A 17,444-nucleotide genomic window follows, 5' to 3' on the forward strand; every position below is an offset into this window, starting at 1 on the left:
GGTAAATGGGGGTAGGTTCACAGCAGGGGATGCAGACAAGAGGCTGAGGTGCCTTGTGCAAACAAGAGAAGCAGACAAAGAAAGATAAACACAATGAATGAGCCTAAACATCCCTCATGAGCCTAAATGTCCCTCACCAGGGGACCTCCGGCTCCCCTGTAGCCATTGGGATACAGTGGGAAAAAGAAGCCAAGAGCTCCATGCTGATGGATGGCTGAGGCAGGCAATGAAGGCAGGGACCATCACCCCAGCGCCTGGCCTGAGCCTCCTCCAGATCCCCCCCCCAGCTCTCCATGACCTCCCCTGTCCATCAGGACAACAGCTACACCTCAGTTCTGTCTTTAAAGCCAGCGTTAGCTCAAAAGGAAAGGAGAAGAGGGCTTGGGCAAGGGTTACCTGATCAATACGCAGCACCAGCAGCAGCCATAGCGACAGTGTTCAGGAGGCATAAACTGAGAGGACCTGCGGAGCTCCGGAGCGCGGCTGGATGATGCCCCTGCAGCAGCACAGGCACAGCCCAGGAGAGAACCAAACCAAAGCAGCCAGGTCAAACAACCAAAGAGCCTCCATCAAATGGAGCCGCAGGTGCTGGCGGTGCCCCAGGTCTGCCCCTGCCAGCGCTCTGTGGGGGGGACCACAACAGAAACCCTCATGCTGATGAAGTCTGATACAGGACTTGCTGCTCTCCCAAGGGCTGCCATGACCGTGGACACAGCTAATTCCCTTCAAAGGGTCCTTATATATAAAACCCCTATATATAAAGCCTCACCAGAGGCACCAACAGGAGAAAGAGATGTGGAAGAAGCCCTCTATAAAGCCAGGGCTTCCTAAAACGCAGCATGGGTTAAAAGGTGTTTAGAGCCAGGGGAGAGAAACAGATCTCAACATCACAGAGCTTCCTGGCTTGGCACCACTGCATGGAGTTGCAAATCAGTTTCCTGTCTCATTAAGAATCCCCTGCATTTAACTGCTGTAGAGATTGACTTAGAGGGATGAGCTGAGTGGCGGGGGTTTGCTCTCAGCACCTCAGTTCAGGGGGTCCATCCTGTGTGTCAGCACTAGAAACCAGCTCGACAAGGGTGCTGTGAGTACACCACCAAGGTGGAGGGTTTGGAGCCTCCCACGTGAGAGAAGCTTCACAGCTCTGATTTAGCCTTAAAATAACCTTCTACTTGACACTACTGAACCTGCAAACTGAAGATGGTGCTTCTGGGTTTCGGTTGTCTGGGCTAAATTCAGCTCGCAGCTAGAGCAGTTTGAATCAGGCCAGCTGAACTCTTGTGCCCTAACAGGAGACACTTCTATATGTGCCCAAGGAAGCAGTTGGATAATGCAGCAATCACATTCAGCTACTGCCTGAGGGGTCTAAATCCCATCTGCTCTAAGCCTGCGCCAGGGACACCCCCTGCTGTGAGTATTTTACTTCAGCTTCACCCACTCCTCACCAACGGGGCAGTACCTTTGTTGTACACTGTAAGAAAACCAGCTGTAAGCAGACTGTACTTACTGTAATGATGGGTATTTATTGGCTCCAGTAGCACGCAGCTCGTAAATAAAGGTATCCGGAGGCTTTAGACAGCTACGAGTCTGGAGTACTTCTGTCCGGTTTAAAATGCAAGTAGTACCACAGGCACTAATCCTGCCGAGGAGCCCAGTGACACCCCACTGCACTGAGCTGGACCCCTCAGTCAAAGCCAAGTCAATGAAGAGATGGTAAACTCAAATTCTATCCCATGGCAATAATTATCCAAGAGAGAGAGACTGTCCCTGGGGTAAGGAATCATGAGTGCTGAGGTTGGAGATGTTAATGTAATGTGCTCCCTCTGGTATTCCAATGGCTGGGAAGCGATGCTAGAAAACTGAAAGTCAAAGATTTCATGCACCTGATTAGCTAAAGGTGCGATTGTTGGAGCAGCTTGCCAAAGAGCTTCCTCATCAATCACAGCCTTTAAACCAAGCCTGGAAACCTTCCAGGGAAGATATCCAATAGATCAGCCACAAGCGAGCAGATTTGCAAAGGTTCACTTCCATTAGAGAAAATAATTCCCTTCGCAGCAGCAACTGCTGCATGAAATCACCTCGTCTACGTGATGTCAGATTCATTCAGCATGGTCATTGTGTCTGGCCTTAAATATCTACTGGCTTCCTTGCGCCTTTGGGAAGGATGTCAGGAGATCAGCCAGAGCAACCCTAAATGCAACAGGCCTGAGGCTCTCCACTGGTGAGTGGGGAGATGAGAAAATGGGCTCGGCAGTACTGGGGTCATGGGGAACCTCACCCTCAGGCCGCCCATCCTGGATGTGTTCACTTCCCTGCAGCCCCTACAAGAAACACTGAGCTTGACTACGGGGTGCACACGGAGCTGCACAGCATCAGCACTGCAGCAAGCCCAGGGGAGGCCACGGAGCTGCTGCGAGGGCTGGAGGACCAGGTAAAGGAATGAGCACGGGTCAATGTGCAGGGGATGGAGTCAGACAGCCCCATCTCGGTGCCATAGAAGCTTACAGGGGTTTGTTTTCCTCTTTGCAGCCGCTCAAGTTCCAGCAGTTAAGGCAATCCAGTTATTCCATTTAGATAAGCTTCAGTAGCTGATGGCAATTGAAAAGCTGCCTGTGCCTCCCCATTCTGTTATTCCCTCCTCCCTTGCAAGTGCTAATGCCATTAGCAAATTTACTTCCTCCCTCACACAATCTGTCTGCCTTTAGTTTGTACAGTGCTAATTGCTTCCTAATACTGATTGAGCACAAGTTTGTCCCAAGAAGCAGCCTCCAGCTGGGACTAGGCAGTGGCAGGGTTGGTGTGAGTGGATGCTGCAGCCTCCCCACGGGTCAGGCAGACAAACTGGGCTGGAAAGTGGTTCAGGCACCATATCACCAATGCAGAACAGAAAAAGACACCTTTTGTCCTGTAACTGAGTCAGTTATCTTGGTAAGAAGAGTGACAGGGGCTAAGAAAACATGGATATTACAGGAAGAGACAGAACGAAACATATGGATGGGGAGAGAACACTGTTACGAGGGGTCCTTGCTTCAGCTTTCACTGACCCCCTGTACATCCCACCTCTCCTATTCCCTTTCTATGTCCTTCCTTCCCCCCACCTCAGTCTGCTCTCTCTTCCTTCTCCTCCACCCCCAGCTAATCCAGACATCAACAAAAGCTCAAAAAGCACATCAGGAAAGTGTCATTTCAAACAGCCATGATGCCAATAAGAAGCCCAGATCCATCCTTTCTGACAGCTGAAGCTGCTTTGGCCATCACAAACCCACCTCTTAAAACAAGCATTAAAAATAAGTATATTATCCATCTTGAAATAACCATTAAAATATGTATTAATGCTTCCTGCTGTGGGCATCTGGGTCCCCTCAGAAGAACAAAGAGAGGACACCGTAAGATGAAGGACCCTGTTGGCTCCCACTCTGACCTCCTCAGCTAAGCAGGGAGAAAATGGATTGTCCTGGACCTTTCATATCATCTTTCTGTGTGTCTGAAGCACAGCTGCCCACAGGATGCAATGTCATTTCCATGACAAAGAGCAGAGAGGCTCTTCCAGATGGGGCAGCTTCTCTCTGTTGATTTTAGCCATTAGCTCCCAACCCAAGCATGTCTGCTCCTGCTATTCAGGGAGTTCTTCAGCACAGCCTGCCCCAAAGCAGCCCAGGTCTCATCCCACCCAGCACAACAGACAGGCGAGCAGACAGCAGCTTCCTCTCCCCTGCGATGGGCATCACGTTCACCAATTCTATCACCCATCTCCTCCTGTTCAGGGGGCAAAAAGAGCTCTGTAAATCTGGTGTGTGGGAAGTCCCTTCCACAAAGGGTGGCCCCAGGCACCAGGAAGGGGCAGTGCATCTTCCCAAAGGCATCTCCTGGCACTGCCGAATGTCAGGTTCCAAACTTTTGCTGGCTCTTGTGCCCATTAAAGTCTCCCCATGGAAAGAGGGAACTCGCACAAGTACACACCAGGAATTGAAGCCTGCTGACAGGCTTGCTCCTCCATTTGGATACAGCTACACAAGGTCCACAGCCCACTGACCCGATACATTTCCTACCTCCCTCACTGCACACGAAGACTTAGCTTCCTATTTCAGCCTGATTTTCTGTATAGGATGAATCAAAACAGGTATTTACCTCCACATCCAACTCTTTCCATATTAAAGCATCTTTTTTGTTGTTCTAGCAAAAAGGAATAGCATGCTTCAATCTATAATATTTTGTGCTGTGCATTCCTGTTCTTTAGTTCACAGGGTAAGAAAAAAGGAAATAGACTTAGTAAATATAGTTGTTTGCTGTAAAATAAGAGGCAAAGTAGAAAGACTTAATAGATCCCTCTGTGAATTTTGCTACCAAGGGGGGAACAATACTGCCTATGGAGATGCTGTGTGGTTTATACTTATTAATCACCAGGCAAAATGAAAGCTCCGCAGCCCACTGAGCTCCTCCCTTCCTCCCCCTTAGGAATGAGCTCAGCTCTAAGTCATGATTAAACCCACCCCGTTATGTTCCTAAGCAGCAGATTTGCTTGTGCTCCCTGCCTCGCTCTTCTCCACTACAAAGGAGCAGGCCAAGCTCCAAGCTACTGCCCGAAGGTACTTTTCCCAGCTCTAGTGGAAGGAGATAAATCCCTCCTAAGGAATCAGGCACCCACTGCTTGTCCCAGCACTGCCCCACAGCTCCTGAGACCTTGGAGATCTACTCTGAGCTGGTGGAAAGGACACCAGAGAGCCAGGAAAGAGGATATGGAATGCTGCCTCGAAAGCACCTCTTCCTGGAGAAACACCACCTACCACAGAGCAATCTGTGTCAGCTCCTGGCACCAGAGCTCTCAGCAAGGCAGAAGAGTAGGGAATAAGGATCACAAGTTATTAGCTAAATAAAACCCCCTAAACACATAGAAGTAAAATAAAGGCCTGTTAGAGGAACACAGCAAGGCAATGGGCAGTTTTCTGTGGCTCAGTGTCCTTTAACTCCTGTCTGGACCATTCCAGCCCATCCTTTCACACAATGGAGAGGCAAACTGCCTTGCTCCATCTGGAGCTCTCTCTGCACCACTCCGTTAAGACTCAAGCTCTGGTTCTATGGCCATGTACTACATTACTTTGAAGCTTCAGAAAGTATCTGGGAATAAACTGTGTCAGCCAGAAAACCCACAACCACCCCCATGAAACACTGCATCAAGAAAGAGACAGACAAGTGACATTAAATCTCAGCTCGTTGCTCTGCAGCTCTCCCTCTCCAAAGCCTCTGCAAGCAGTGGAGCACCACGCTCAGTAAGATACCCCCTGCCACCCCACTGCCAATTCCTACCAAGCATTGATAAAACAATTCTCCTTTCCAAAAGGGCTCCTCTTCTTGCACTTCATAGACGCCAGTTTCTAGGTTCTCTTCCACTTTGCTTGCTGTTAACTTCTGTTCCCATGTCAGGAATTTTTGGAAGTTCAGATCCACCAGGTCCTTGTGGATCACTCTGATTGCAAAGTAGACCCTCTTGACCACTTTGAACGTCTTTATCACCTGCACCTCGCATCGGTAAGTCCCTGCGTCCGACTCCTTGGTAGGGGAAAACCTGACAACAGGCCTGGGGTTTCTGAAAGGTCTGAACAGGATGTCCTTTGTGGTGATGAGGCCTGGGGCAAACCTCCATGTATAGCTGTAGGCTTGGCTCCCATTGCCCGTGATGCCTGAGGTCAGGCAGCTCAGCTGGAAGGGCTGGCCCACGGGGAGGGTGAAGTGGAGCAAGCCACAGTCCCAGCTGGCGAGGCAGCCGGTGCGGCGCACGCTGCAGTTCTGCCTCTCGCCGGCCGGGGTGACCTCGCACAGCTCCTCCAGCTTGAAGCCCAGCCCACAGGTGACGCTGCACAGCGTGGTGCTCACCACGACCGGGGCCACGACGGACTTCAGCTCTGCGGGGATGGTAACGCCTGCAAAGGAAGCCACCAAAGGCACATGGAAAGCACAAAGGAGCAGCCCAAGGATGTGGCTGCTCCCCAGGGGCTCCATGTTGGGGTTATCAATCAGATGGGTCACCACAGTCATTCTTTGGATGTCTGCAAACTTGGTAGTTCTGAAATGCCACCAGCATCACCTTCAAGACCTAATCCTTCCATTAGGAAAAATCCTCCAACAAGACAGGCTTGAAGCACAACGCTGCTGAAAGAGATGCAACACATTACTGCATTGGTCAGAATGTGAATCACGAGCGCCAGCTGTGGGAACAGGGCAGCAGGATGTTTTAATCCACCCCATTACAGCCGTTTGGATATAGTTGACAACTTAAAGATGAAATCCCCCCTTCTCTGCAAGACTTTTAGAGACTATTTTAGATGATCCTGAAGGTCCCTTCCAACCCAAACCATTCTATGAGTCTATTCCCACTGTAAAGAAGTATTGTCCCAATTTAACTTTCCCACCAAACTATAACGCAATACAAGTAACCACTCCTGGAACATTTAAAATGCTGTTGGGGCATGAGGAAAACCTGAATCCTTACGCAGCACCTGCACAGTTCTGGACTATATACACATATCCCAAATCCTAAAGTACTCCCCAAGTGACCAAGATCACAAAACCAACATTGCAACCTCCAGCTATCTTACGGCATTGAAAATGGAAGCCAGCCTCAGCAGTATTCTATCCTGGCTGTGCAGGGCTCAGTGCAGCCCCATCTCCCTGTTCCCAGGGGAACAGTGCTGATGTCACAGCCCTGGGGCAGAATGTGGCCCCAAAGAACTCCCGTCCCTCAGAAGCGAGTCCTCTGAGATGAGGGCTCAACATAAAAGGCTCCTGACATCAACTGCCCGACTCAAGAGGGATTCACCGGCCCCAGTCCCATGGCATCGCTCAGAGGAGCTGCGAGGCCGAGCCCTGTGCCGCATACAGTCACCGACCCCAAAGCCCCATGTTCAAGTGATGCATGTGTCAAACAGAAACCACTCCTCTGCTGCCACTGCAGCAAAGTGGGGATGAGACATCCCGGTGTAACCCACGTAGTGCTCAGGTGTCCCAAAGGAACACACCAGCTGTGGTGAAGCACAGTGCGTTCACACCAGAGCTGTGCTAACCACTGTCCCCATACACACAATCAGGGTTGCATGGAGAAGCCAACACTTAGCCGTTGACTTTAAGAAATGAAACATAACTCTTTATTTACAACCACAAAACCTACCATCACTGCTGTAGACTACCATCAAGCCAGTATCTGTCAAATACTGTACAAAACTACAGATACTAGAAAATAAAATAGGAGATGGAAGAAAAGAAACCAAGGACATATACACTGTACAGCAAAGGTTTACCAGAAACAGAGGCTGGAGTCTGTGGCAAATTACATGCTTTAGGACAACCTCAAGAGCCACTGCCTGTGCATCTTTTAAAGCTTGTGGGGTCAGCCACGCCACACTAGGGTGGATTGGACATAACAGTAATCCAGGGGAGATGCAAGTCATCCTACAAGCAGAAAGAACAAAGAAAACTCCTACTGTACACATGGATTTCATTACACGAAGCAGCCACTGCACCAAAGCCACAAATAAAAACACCTGTTTTAAAAACCCTCCTGATTTAAAGTGTCTCCTCTCTTCCCATACTTCATCTCATGCAACTGCTGCACACTTCCAACTGCAACTGAAAAGATCTCTTCTCGACTCCTCTTGTTGGGTTTTACTGTCTGCAGGATGCTTTGACAATTCCAATACACAATGATGAGCTCAATAATTACAGCTGGGGGAAAACTATAAGTAATTGCATAGGAACTATAGCAGTCTATAAAGCAAAGGGCATTAGGAATGAAAACCTTTTAACAGACAGTCAGTCTGGTACAGAGCTCTCAGGCTGTCGGTACTGGATAAAGTGTCTCTTTCCATTCCCACAAGGAAAATATTCCAATCATCTTAAGGAGGAAATGGTTAAAGCATGGCTGGGAGTGAGCTGTTAGCATTTATCTCGATCCAGAGGTGGGGTTCTGGTTTTTCTCTATCTGTCAGTTCCTATCAGCTGAGGAGGAAACCAGTTGCTTCTGGTAGGGCACTGCACAGGAAAGGGATAGAATAAAACCACTTTTGCTAAGCAGAAACTGCCAACACTGCTTTTCACATCACAGGTTAAAAGAGAGCATAACAGCTGAGTATTTTATCTAGAGCTCCTTTCTCCCATAAGCAGGGTCATCCTTCATGTCTGAACTATCCACAATATGAAGCTTCATTCTTTGCAGACTTCAGAGGGTGTCTTGATTCTTCACCTTAGATCTCTGTCCACCTGGCACATAATCAGCAGGAGTCTCAGCACAGAAGACATCATAGCAAGCTACCCAAAAAGCTGGGAAGGTGAAGCTGGCATGGAAGGAGTCACAACTCACTGAAATGAAACCTAACAGCAAAGAAAGGGATGTTTGCTGGATACAGTCACCAGGAATAAAAATGCACACTTCGGGTATTCTTCAATCCAGGAATAAAAAAAATGGGATTTAAAAGACAACGGTGGGAAGCTCTGGAGGTCCCTTCCAGCTCACTTCAGACACAGTTCTATATGTCACCACAAAGGCAGTCCAACGAGTCTCTTTGCAAATCACATGACCTGAGAGTTAGCATCTTACACTGTTCCATGCAGAGGCAGGTAAGGAGGAATGAAGCTGCTTCCTCTTCCGTAGTCATTTCATACAAAAGTCACTCCCTGAATCCATGAACAATCAGTCTGCTGTATTAGTCAGTCCACTCTGACTGAGCGTTCATATAGTTTCCACATTATGGTGCCAAAATAGGAGAGAATACAGGAAGCTAAAGGAGAGTGTCTTCATAACAATTCTGAGATTGCACCACCTGCTAAAGAGATCAAAGACAGATCAAAAGTAAGTAACCAGCCTCTAACAGATGTTCCCAAAAGCCAGAGACCACCAAATTCAGCATTTCCAGAGAACGGAGAACAAGATTTCCTAGCTAAAGCCATTCTTTTCAGTCTAATGAGGTACAGCCAACAAGGTACTGTCTATGACAAGGTGGCTGAGAAACTCCTGAGCTTTTACTCCACAAAGCTGCAAAGCAACTTACCTGGTGTCAAACAATCCCAAAACCTGAGAGCAAAACCCCAACTGAAAATAAGCCTCACCTAAGCCTGGGTTAACCCAAATTGTAAGATTTTATTCTGAAGCTATAAAATGGAGCTAGCTCCTCAGTCTGTTTGGAGCCTGATTTTGACACAGCAGCTTGAAGAAGACATTCCAGACTGCAGAGCACAGTGATACAGATGCACCAGTGCCAAGCTCCACACCCCAGCCATGCAGCTTGCAGCAAGACACTGTATTAGGGCATACGAGAGCAGAAATGCCTTTGTGTGACTGTTTTAGTAGCTGATTAGTTACTTCAGAAAGCAACAGCACAAGGAACTAGCAAAATTAACAGCTCCATGCATGAGAGACAGGAAAGGCTCCAGGATCCCAGGGGACCATTTCAATGTGGAAGTGTGCATCTGCACATGGTGGAACCAAGAAAAACTGCCTGCCCAAAATAGGACTTGTAAGTGCAAGGCATAAGGGAAATAAAGGAAGACAGACATGAGCTTCCTGGACTAAAAGACTCCTGCGAGTTCGGAAAGATCCAAGCAACAGTTCCTTTAGTGGCCGATCCGCTCTTCTCACAACTTGACTTACAGAGACACTTCCAACACTGACTACTGAGATCTACTGCATGGATCTATGAAATCCTCTGAAGTGTAGAAGGAAGCACAACAACACGTCCTAACGAGAGACAGAAGTCCTTCATATTGATTCTTTGCCTATATCCCAATCAAGTCAAAGAACTGCACCATGGAAAACCACCTTCAAGTGCTTCCAGGCAACAAAGGCTAAAAGTCTATTTTAGAAAGCTCTACCATCTCCTCTAGACTGGTGAAGTAAGTGGGGAACATGAGCTTAAATGCATTTGTTCATGAGAAAACCTCCATTTTAGTGCCCAAACCCCAAAGCTCACTGGCCTGGCCTGGATATGCACATCCCAAACTCAGCAGCAGCAAAACTCCACGCTTGGCTTTTGTAGCAAGTCAGACTCTATTACAACAATTCCATGGTAGCACTACAAGCAAAACCATACAAAAATCCTCCCACATACGGCTTTGCAACGACATGTAATGGTCCTAATCATTTGGTCCTCTAACCAGGCTTATCCATCATCCAGCAATGTACAACAGAGCAGTCTGGATGAGTCACAGATGCCAGCAAAGACACCTGAGGACCCCACAATCCAGGTAATTCCTTTACTACCATATTTTACAGATTAAGTCGCTTTCATCCCCTCCCCTTTTTCATCAAACAGCAACTGTCAGTACTAGTACAAGCAATGGGACAGGAGCTGAGCAGGAAGGACAATGAGCAAGGTGGGTAGCATAGGACCAGCAGTGAGGGAAGGAAGAGGGGGAATAAAATCACTTCTGTACAGTCTAAAATCCACAGCAGCAGCTGCTGAGTTCAAGGAAATGCAAAATTTGATATAGCAGTGCCACTGAAACTGTCTATGTATCAATCCTGACTTATTAAATACACTCCGAAAGCAATAAACAATGGAGTCCACATCACTTCATCCAAACGTGCTTTTGTCACTGAGCTTAAATGGGCTTTTCCCAGTGAAGAAGTTGAAGTAGCAAAGGAGACTGAGGGGAAATGCTCAGTCTCAGAGAGACTAAGTCTGGGCCCTCACAAAGGTGACTGCAACAGTCCTGGTTTTGCACACAACCAACAAAATATGACCAGAGGAAAAAAGGATTAAAGTTCACTGAAACCTACCCTCATTGCCAGCAACTGCACTGCCTGGAATTTAAATAAGGCTGCCGTGTAGTTTGGAAAAGAAAACTCAGCTCCTGGATTTCCTCTCAGGGTTCATTCACCAAACAGACCATTACCAGTGCTCCATCTCCTACTTCTGCTTACACAACTCTGCTGTTCTTCATCATTTTGCCTAGTACTGACGGCACAAAATGTCAACTTCAGCTTCAGAAGCCTTCACTCTTGACATTTTTCCCCCTTCAACATTGACCCACCAAAACCTGTGACTGTTTATGGAAGAACTGACGGAAGTTATCAAAAAGATATCCAAAGATGTTTTGCCTTTGAAATAATACTTAACCTATAGTCTATAGACTATATAATAGTGCTGTAAAATTTGCCTCTCCTTGACAGCAGCTGAACATTCAGTGAGCAAGTGCCATTTGGGAAGATAAAACTAGGACTATATTAAGTCAGGGTCTGTACAAAGCAAGGCCACCAAGCAAGGCAACGACGCTCCCGCTGGGTTCCTTACCTGTCAAAGGCTGTCCCAGCTCCGCCTGCACTTTACCCTTCGCTGCTCCTTCCAGAGGTAAAGCACCTCTGTCCCCTTTGTAGAGTTTCGGTTTAAATGGAGAATCTTTGTCTTTACCTTTTGATCCTTTAGGCCTGCCTGCTTGCTTCTTCTTGGATTTACCATCTCCCTTCACACCCAGCAGCGGATGGACTTCTGTGGAAAGACAACGTGGCATCAAAGCAAATTAAACCTCAGCATGTACAGCACCAGATACAAACAGCATCAAAAACTAACAGTATCAGGACATCTTACTTCTCCCTAGCTTGCAAAATGCCAGCAAGAGTGGGTGGCTATTCACAAGTATTATAACAAGTGACTTCAAAGTCACGAGTGGCCCTCTGAACTTCTGCTCTTCAGACAAGGTAAAGGCAAAGCTAAAAGCCATCTCAGATGCAGAACAAGCACTAAAACAATTGCAGCTACTACACACCATCATTAGGTACTCCTTGTAGTTCAATGTTGGTGGTTTTGGGCTTCTTCTTTGGTGCCTGGGGTCCATCAGAGGAGCACTGCCTCTTCTTCTCAGAGCCTATTCCCTCATCAGTTAAAGAGCTCTGAACTGCATCTGGTGGAGGCCCATAGGGGTTTTCTTCTGGATCTTCAACTTCAGGAGCAATGGGTAAGTAAAGCAGAGCCTTGGAGTCCTCCAGTTCCTCATCACTGTGAAGGAAAAATGTCTGCTTTCATTTAAAACTAGGGGTTATTAGAACATATTATACAGGGAATATTAGTGATACATTTTGTATTCATACTTTACACACAAGATTCTTTCACCTGCTACAGAAGGCAGCAATGGGATCCACACTCGTGACATCCACTTCTTCATCTTCTGCAGCATCAGCACCTAAGAACCAGGGCAAAAAGGTAAATTCAAGACAGTAAGGAAAAGACCAAATTTCAGAGAAAGAATGCTTAATACCCACAAAGCAACATTACACTTGAATATTAGAAACTGCCAAACAGCAGTTCATCCAACCAGGAGAAGCGCTGCAGAGCCTGGTAGCAAGGAAAGCTCTATGGTGCGCTGGGAATAATCCTTGTCTCTGTCCTTAGTTGGAGGCAGGCTGGCACAGGACACAGTTTTCTGGCACCACCAAGTGGCCAGATTGTGTGGCCATGGCTTCCAATTCAGCACTGCTACTGCTGAGGAGGCCTGGACAACCACCCGTGTCTATCTGCTACTGTTTTCTGCTGTTAAAACACCTACTGAAGGGGGGAGGAATTTCTAGAAAGATCACAGAATCACGGGATGGGTTGGAAAGGACCTTAAAGCTCATCCAGTTCCAATCCCCTGCCACAGGCAGGGACACCTTCTACGAGACCAAGTTGCTTCAAGCCCCACCCAACCTGGCCTTGAATCCTATTGATTGTGTTAGCTCACATGTCTTCATTTACCCACTCCTGTTTTGTCATTTAACACCCACCTATACCACTGTGAGCACTAGTTTTCATCTCTGGTACGGATATGTAATAAGACAAAAAACACAGTTTACACCGTACCTGTCTGTTCTGGTTCACTCTTATCTTCATCCTCAATGTCAAACTCTGACTCTCTCTCTTCATATTCCACATTTTCATCCAGCTCTTTGAAGTCAGGCGCAAAGGCACTCCAGTTTTCCTAAACCACAAAGTCAAAGTGATTTTTACCTTACACAAAGGAACACAACTGGAACGAGGACACAAACAATTAAAGTCTCATTCTGCATTAAAATCCCCCAAGCCACACACAGGCTCACAATAAAATCAAGTTTCATTCAGGTCCACAGTCACACAATAAATTAGGAAGTGCACAAGTTAGTTCTTACTGAAAATACAACATTTGTAATCATAGAATCACAGAACAGTTAGGGTTGGAAAGGACCTTAAGATCATCTAGTTCCAACCACCTGCCATGGGCAGGGACACCTCACACTAGACCATGTCACCCAAGGCTCTGTCCAGCCTGGCCTTGAACACTGCCAGGGATGGAGCACATAATAAATACTGGATTATGCTTAATACAGCAGGTTAGGTTTGGGAATCCTCTTAAGGAAACTATCTAAAACACTTACCACTTGATTCTGAGCCCATATTGAGACAACACCACTCGAAATAGAAGCTATGATGGGTCGGACAGGATGCCACTGGATTTATTAGAAAGAGAAAAGAGAAGGAGTTTAACTAATTTGAATTAAGAAAGCTTAGTTTTCAAAGTAACGAGAAATGCAGTCAGTTTTCTTACTGCTACATCCAAGAGCAGCTCCCCTCTGGTCCCATGAAGGATTTTCACCAGGTTTCCAATGCTCTTCTCCCAGATGTACAGGGCATGCTGTCGTGCTGACCCTGCCACTATATATTCACCATCACCAGAGAAACAGCACTTCTTCCACGGTGTCCTGCAGGCAAAGACAGCAACACAAGTTAAACCCTGAGAAAAGAGCAGAGCAGGGAGGCTGGAGGACCGCAGAGTGGGTTTGTTCTTGAGACTGAGATCTTGCCTTCTCCCATTAGTGCTGAGCACACAAACCTCACCTTTGCCAGTGAGGCTGACCAGCCACTCTGCTGCCTCTTACCTGTTCACTAAATCCTGCAGCTTCTGCATGGGTTCAGGCTCCCCATCTCGCCCACAAGTGAGAATTTCACGGCCATCGTACACCCTGATTATCCGGTCAGCTGTGTTTATCAAAAAGCAGCTGTAAAAGGAGGGCACAGAACATGCATTACATTAACAGACCGAGAAATAGAAAGAACCAGATTATGCAGCCTTCCAATATCTACAGCACTACAAGGATGCTGGAGAGAGACTCTTCATCAGGGATTGTAGTGATAGGACAAGGGGTGATGGTTTAAAACAAGAACTCATATGCTGAGTCAATCTACTCTGTAGCTGTCAATTCATCTTTAAAGCTACCACTTGGTAGATGAAGTACCTCACCTTCCCTTCCGAGCAAACTCAATCGATTTAATAGCTGTGGTGTTGCTGGTTCCAGTTGTCACTCTGAAGGAAGCAACAAGATCCTGAGTTTCTGTTTTTAGGACCAAAATCTGCAGATGAAGGAGACAGGAAGCAGTCAGTGTCATCATTAGAATTCAATCCCCTTTGGCTACCTCTTCCATCAGCTACTAACCCTGACAACAGAAGCCTCAGCAATCTACACAGGAATAGTTGGGATTCTGCATCTGTAGCTGTACTACAGTTTCTGCGACAGTTCTGCGACATAAGCATTGCTTTATCTACACTGGAAAAGGATCCAACAAATACGGTCAAAAGCAACATAAAGGCCTGAGATACAAATTGTAGCCTAGAGATCTTCAAAGGTAAAGCATGATGTTACTCATAAGATTGTATCAACACAGGCTCAATCGCTCAAGAGACACTCAGGAAGCTTTATTTGGGTACTAAAACAAAGAACGCAACCCAGAAACATGACGCATCTTGCTGAAGACAGGAATTAATCAAAGCTATGGCATCCAGTGCCACCTGCTGGAGCCTCACCTTCCCCTTGGCATTGCCTGTGTAAATGTATTCCCCTCGCCTGTCAAAGGAGGCCACGACGTTGAGATCAGAGTCATCATCCACAGGCAGGACAACGTGTTTGGAGTCTGATAGCGTCAGCATCACTGGCGCCGACTTCATAGGACAAACCAAAACCCTGTTTCTGCAGAGCAGGAAAAGAAGGGGGGGTTAGGAGTTTCTTCTCTGGAAAACACCAAAACAAAGGAGACATTTCTGCCCACACTTCCAAGGCCCATTCCCATATTTACTCTCTCCCCATCTGCTATTTTCATAATAAAAAGAGCCACAACAAATCACAAGTCAATAACACTAAACCCCTCTATTAAATATGGAAAAAATCCCCTTGCAAACTACAGGAAAAACATTTTAATCATCGTTAGTTCTACCAAAAGCAGAGCATTCAACCCCTTTCTCACAGGACTTACTGGTCTCGAGGGTGGTACTGAACCTTCAGGATGGGTGAAGGGAATCGAAACCTCTGGTCGCAGTCTCCTGAGAGCACATCCCACTGTGACACGATGTTATCCGTGGAAGCACTCACCAGTTTGTGACCATCTCGACTCCAGCTGCAGGAGTAAGAGGCAATTTGAATCAGTTACTCCTCAAATGCATAAACCCGCCAATTTCTAGTTGTCGGACCAAATGATAAGACACATATATATATACATATATGTTCATCGAGAGATTTGTATCAGATATAACTCTGTTAGGGTGAAAAGTAACCCAAAGGCCAAAACGTTAACAGGCATAACCTGTTTCCAAATTCTTTCCAAGGAAACTACCCTGGAATGCAGGGGGTATCCCACAGCGGGCTGACATTTAGGCCACTGGCACACCTGGGTGTTAGGAGCTGTCAGGACATCAGCACCTGATGCTCAGCAGACACAGGCACAGGCAAATTCCATCAGAAAGAACAGCTTTTCTGTCCTGCTAATGGCTGGGATAGAGTTAATTTTCTTCCCAGTGGCTGGTACAGGGCTGCGGTTTGGCTTAGCCTGAGAACAGCACTGATAACACGCTGATGTTTTGGTTGCTGATGAGCACTGCTTACTCTCGTCAAGGACTCTGCAGCTTCCCAGGCGCTGCTAGTGACGTGGGGCAGAAGAAGCTGAGAGGGGGGAGCACAGCCAGGACAGCTGCCCCAGACCGGCCACGGGGATACTCCACACACCAGCCAAAGGGGTTTTCCACACCACGGCCCACCAGGCTTAGTACGCAATGGGGGGATTTGGCTGCATAGCACTCAGCTGGGTTTAAACCACGACACCTCCACACCGGGTGCGTACACTGGGCTCAGTCACACACCCCCAGCCTGGTGTGGCTTGGAAGGGACCCTAAGGCTCATCCAGCTCCAACCCCTGCCAGGGCCACCTTCCCCCAGAGCGACCCCGGCGCGCAGCAGCGCCCTCTCACCACAGCGAGCACACGGGGTGGATGTGGGCGCTGATGATCTTGGCGATGCCCCTGGTCAGGAAGTCCCAGATGACGATGCGCCCGTCGTTGCAGCCCACGGCGAGCAGCGTGCCCCAGCGGTTGAAGGTGCAGGTCAGGGCCATGCTGATGCAGTCCAGCGTCCCATCGGCCTCCTGCGGGGACAGGCCAGCACCGGGGGGGGTCAGGGGGCCGCCGCACCGAGCCGCTCGGTGCAGCGGGCGGGCGGGGGGGGGTGTTTACCTCAGGGTAGTTCTGGCCGAAGGACTCTGCAAGGAAACGCAAAGACAGCGCCTGAGTGAGGGCCCGGCCCGCACCCCCGGGCCCGGCCCGCACCCCCCGGGCCCGGCCCGCACCCCCCGGCCCGGCGGCCCCGGCCCGCACCCACCGAGCAGCTCCAGGTTCATCGCGGCCGCCGTCCCGCTCCCTCCGTGCCCGTCGCCGAAGGACCCCGCCGGGGGCCTGCGCCGCGCCGACCTGCGGTTCGCCTGACGGAGCCCCGCTCCCCTTCTCCTCCTTCGCCACCAGCCCCTCGCCTCGCCTCGCCTCAGCCTCGCCCCGCGGCACCGCGCCCGGCACCGACCCCGCGCCCGGCGCGGCGGATGGCGCCCGGCAGCGCTCAGGCGGTGCGCAGGCAGCGCCACGGGCAGCCCGGCGCCTGCGCGGGGAGCGGCCCGGGCGGGCACCGCGGCCGCGGGGCTGAGGTTCCGGGGTCGGCGGGAGCGGCGCTGGCAGCGTGGGGGCAGTAACGCAGCGGCTGAGCCCGGCCAGGGGTTGCGCTTCCCCAGCGATCTAAGCTAAAAGAGGGGACACAGGGGAGCAGGGGTGTGCTCCCCAGCCCCACACCCGGCGGGGTGCACGGAGCCCCCCTCCCGGCTCCCGTCCCAAACCAAGGCATAGACGCGAGTAACACCCCTCTGCATGAAGGCCAGTATGACCCAGAGAGAGCCGGGGAGCTCTCGAGCCCCTTCCTCACCCCGTACAGTGCAAGTGCCCATCCCATTATGTGTAATGGGAATAAAAGGCTTAAAACCGGGCAGAGCAAGCCGGTGGCAGTGAGCGAACCTTGCAGGGACCCGGCCCCACCTCTGGCTTACCGCAATGAATCTGGTCCCAGCGTCGGTTTAGGTTGATCGCTGCTGCCAGGAAGGGAGAGGGAGGGTACCCCTCAGCCTCTGGGACTCAGCTCATGTGGA

General features: G+C 49.1%; 2 protein-coding genes across 5 annotated transcripts; both read right to left on the bottom strand.

Annotated features, from left to right (window-relative positions):
* Positions 1–1,486: 1,486 nt before the first annotated feature.
* On the bottom strand, positions 1,487–7,049 carry TMEM81 (transmembrane protein 81). The gene has a single exon (XM_065698280.1). The coding sequence runs from the start codon at positions 6,031–6,033 to the stop codon at positions 5,197–5,199; it is 837 nt and encodes a 278-aa protein (XP_065554352.1). The 5' UTR covers positions 6,034–7,049; the 3' UTR covers positions 1,487–5,196.
* Positions 7,050–7,111: 62 nt separating this feature from the next.
* RBBP5 (RB binding protein 5, histone lysine methyltransferase complex subunit) lies at positions 7,112–16,863 on the bottom strand. Of its 4 annotated transcripts, none has more exons than XM_065698279.1 (14): positions 16,637–16,862; positions 16,492–16,517; positions 16,231–16,403; positions 15,243–15,383; positions 14,797–14,959; positions 14,236–14,345; positions 13,874–13,993; positions 13,543–13,696; positions 13,373–13,444; positions 12,822–12,939; positions 12,096–12,165; positions 11,752–11,981; positions 11,397–11,474; positions 7,112–8,810 (listed from the first exon to the last, which is right to left on the bottom strand). In XM_065698279.1, exons 1-14 carry the CDS (start codon positions 16,653–16,655, stop codon positions 8,785–8,787), a joined length of 1,500 nt encoding a protein of 499 aa, XP_065554351.1. In that variant the 5' UTR covers positions 16,656–16,862; the 3' UTR covers positions 7,112–8,784. The 4 variants fall into 4 exon arrangements, with proteins under 4 accessions (XP_065554351.1, XP_065554348.1, XP_065554349.1 ...); XM_065698276.1 differs by having other exon boundaries at positions 7,112–8,813; positions 11,280–11,474; XM_065698277.1 differs by having other exon boundaries at positions 7,112–8,813; positions 16,637–16,861.
* Between the last annotated feature and the right edge of the window lie 581 nt (positions 16,864–17,444).

Source organism: Lathamus discolor, chromosome 19 (assembly GCF_037157495.1).
Source record: "Lathamus discolor isolate bLatDis1 chromosome 19, bLatDis1.hap1, whole genome shotgun sequence".
NCBI lineage: Eukaryota > Metazoa > Chordata > Aves > Psittaciformes > Psittacidae > Lathamus > Lathamus discolor.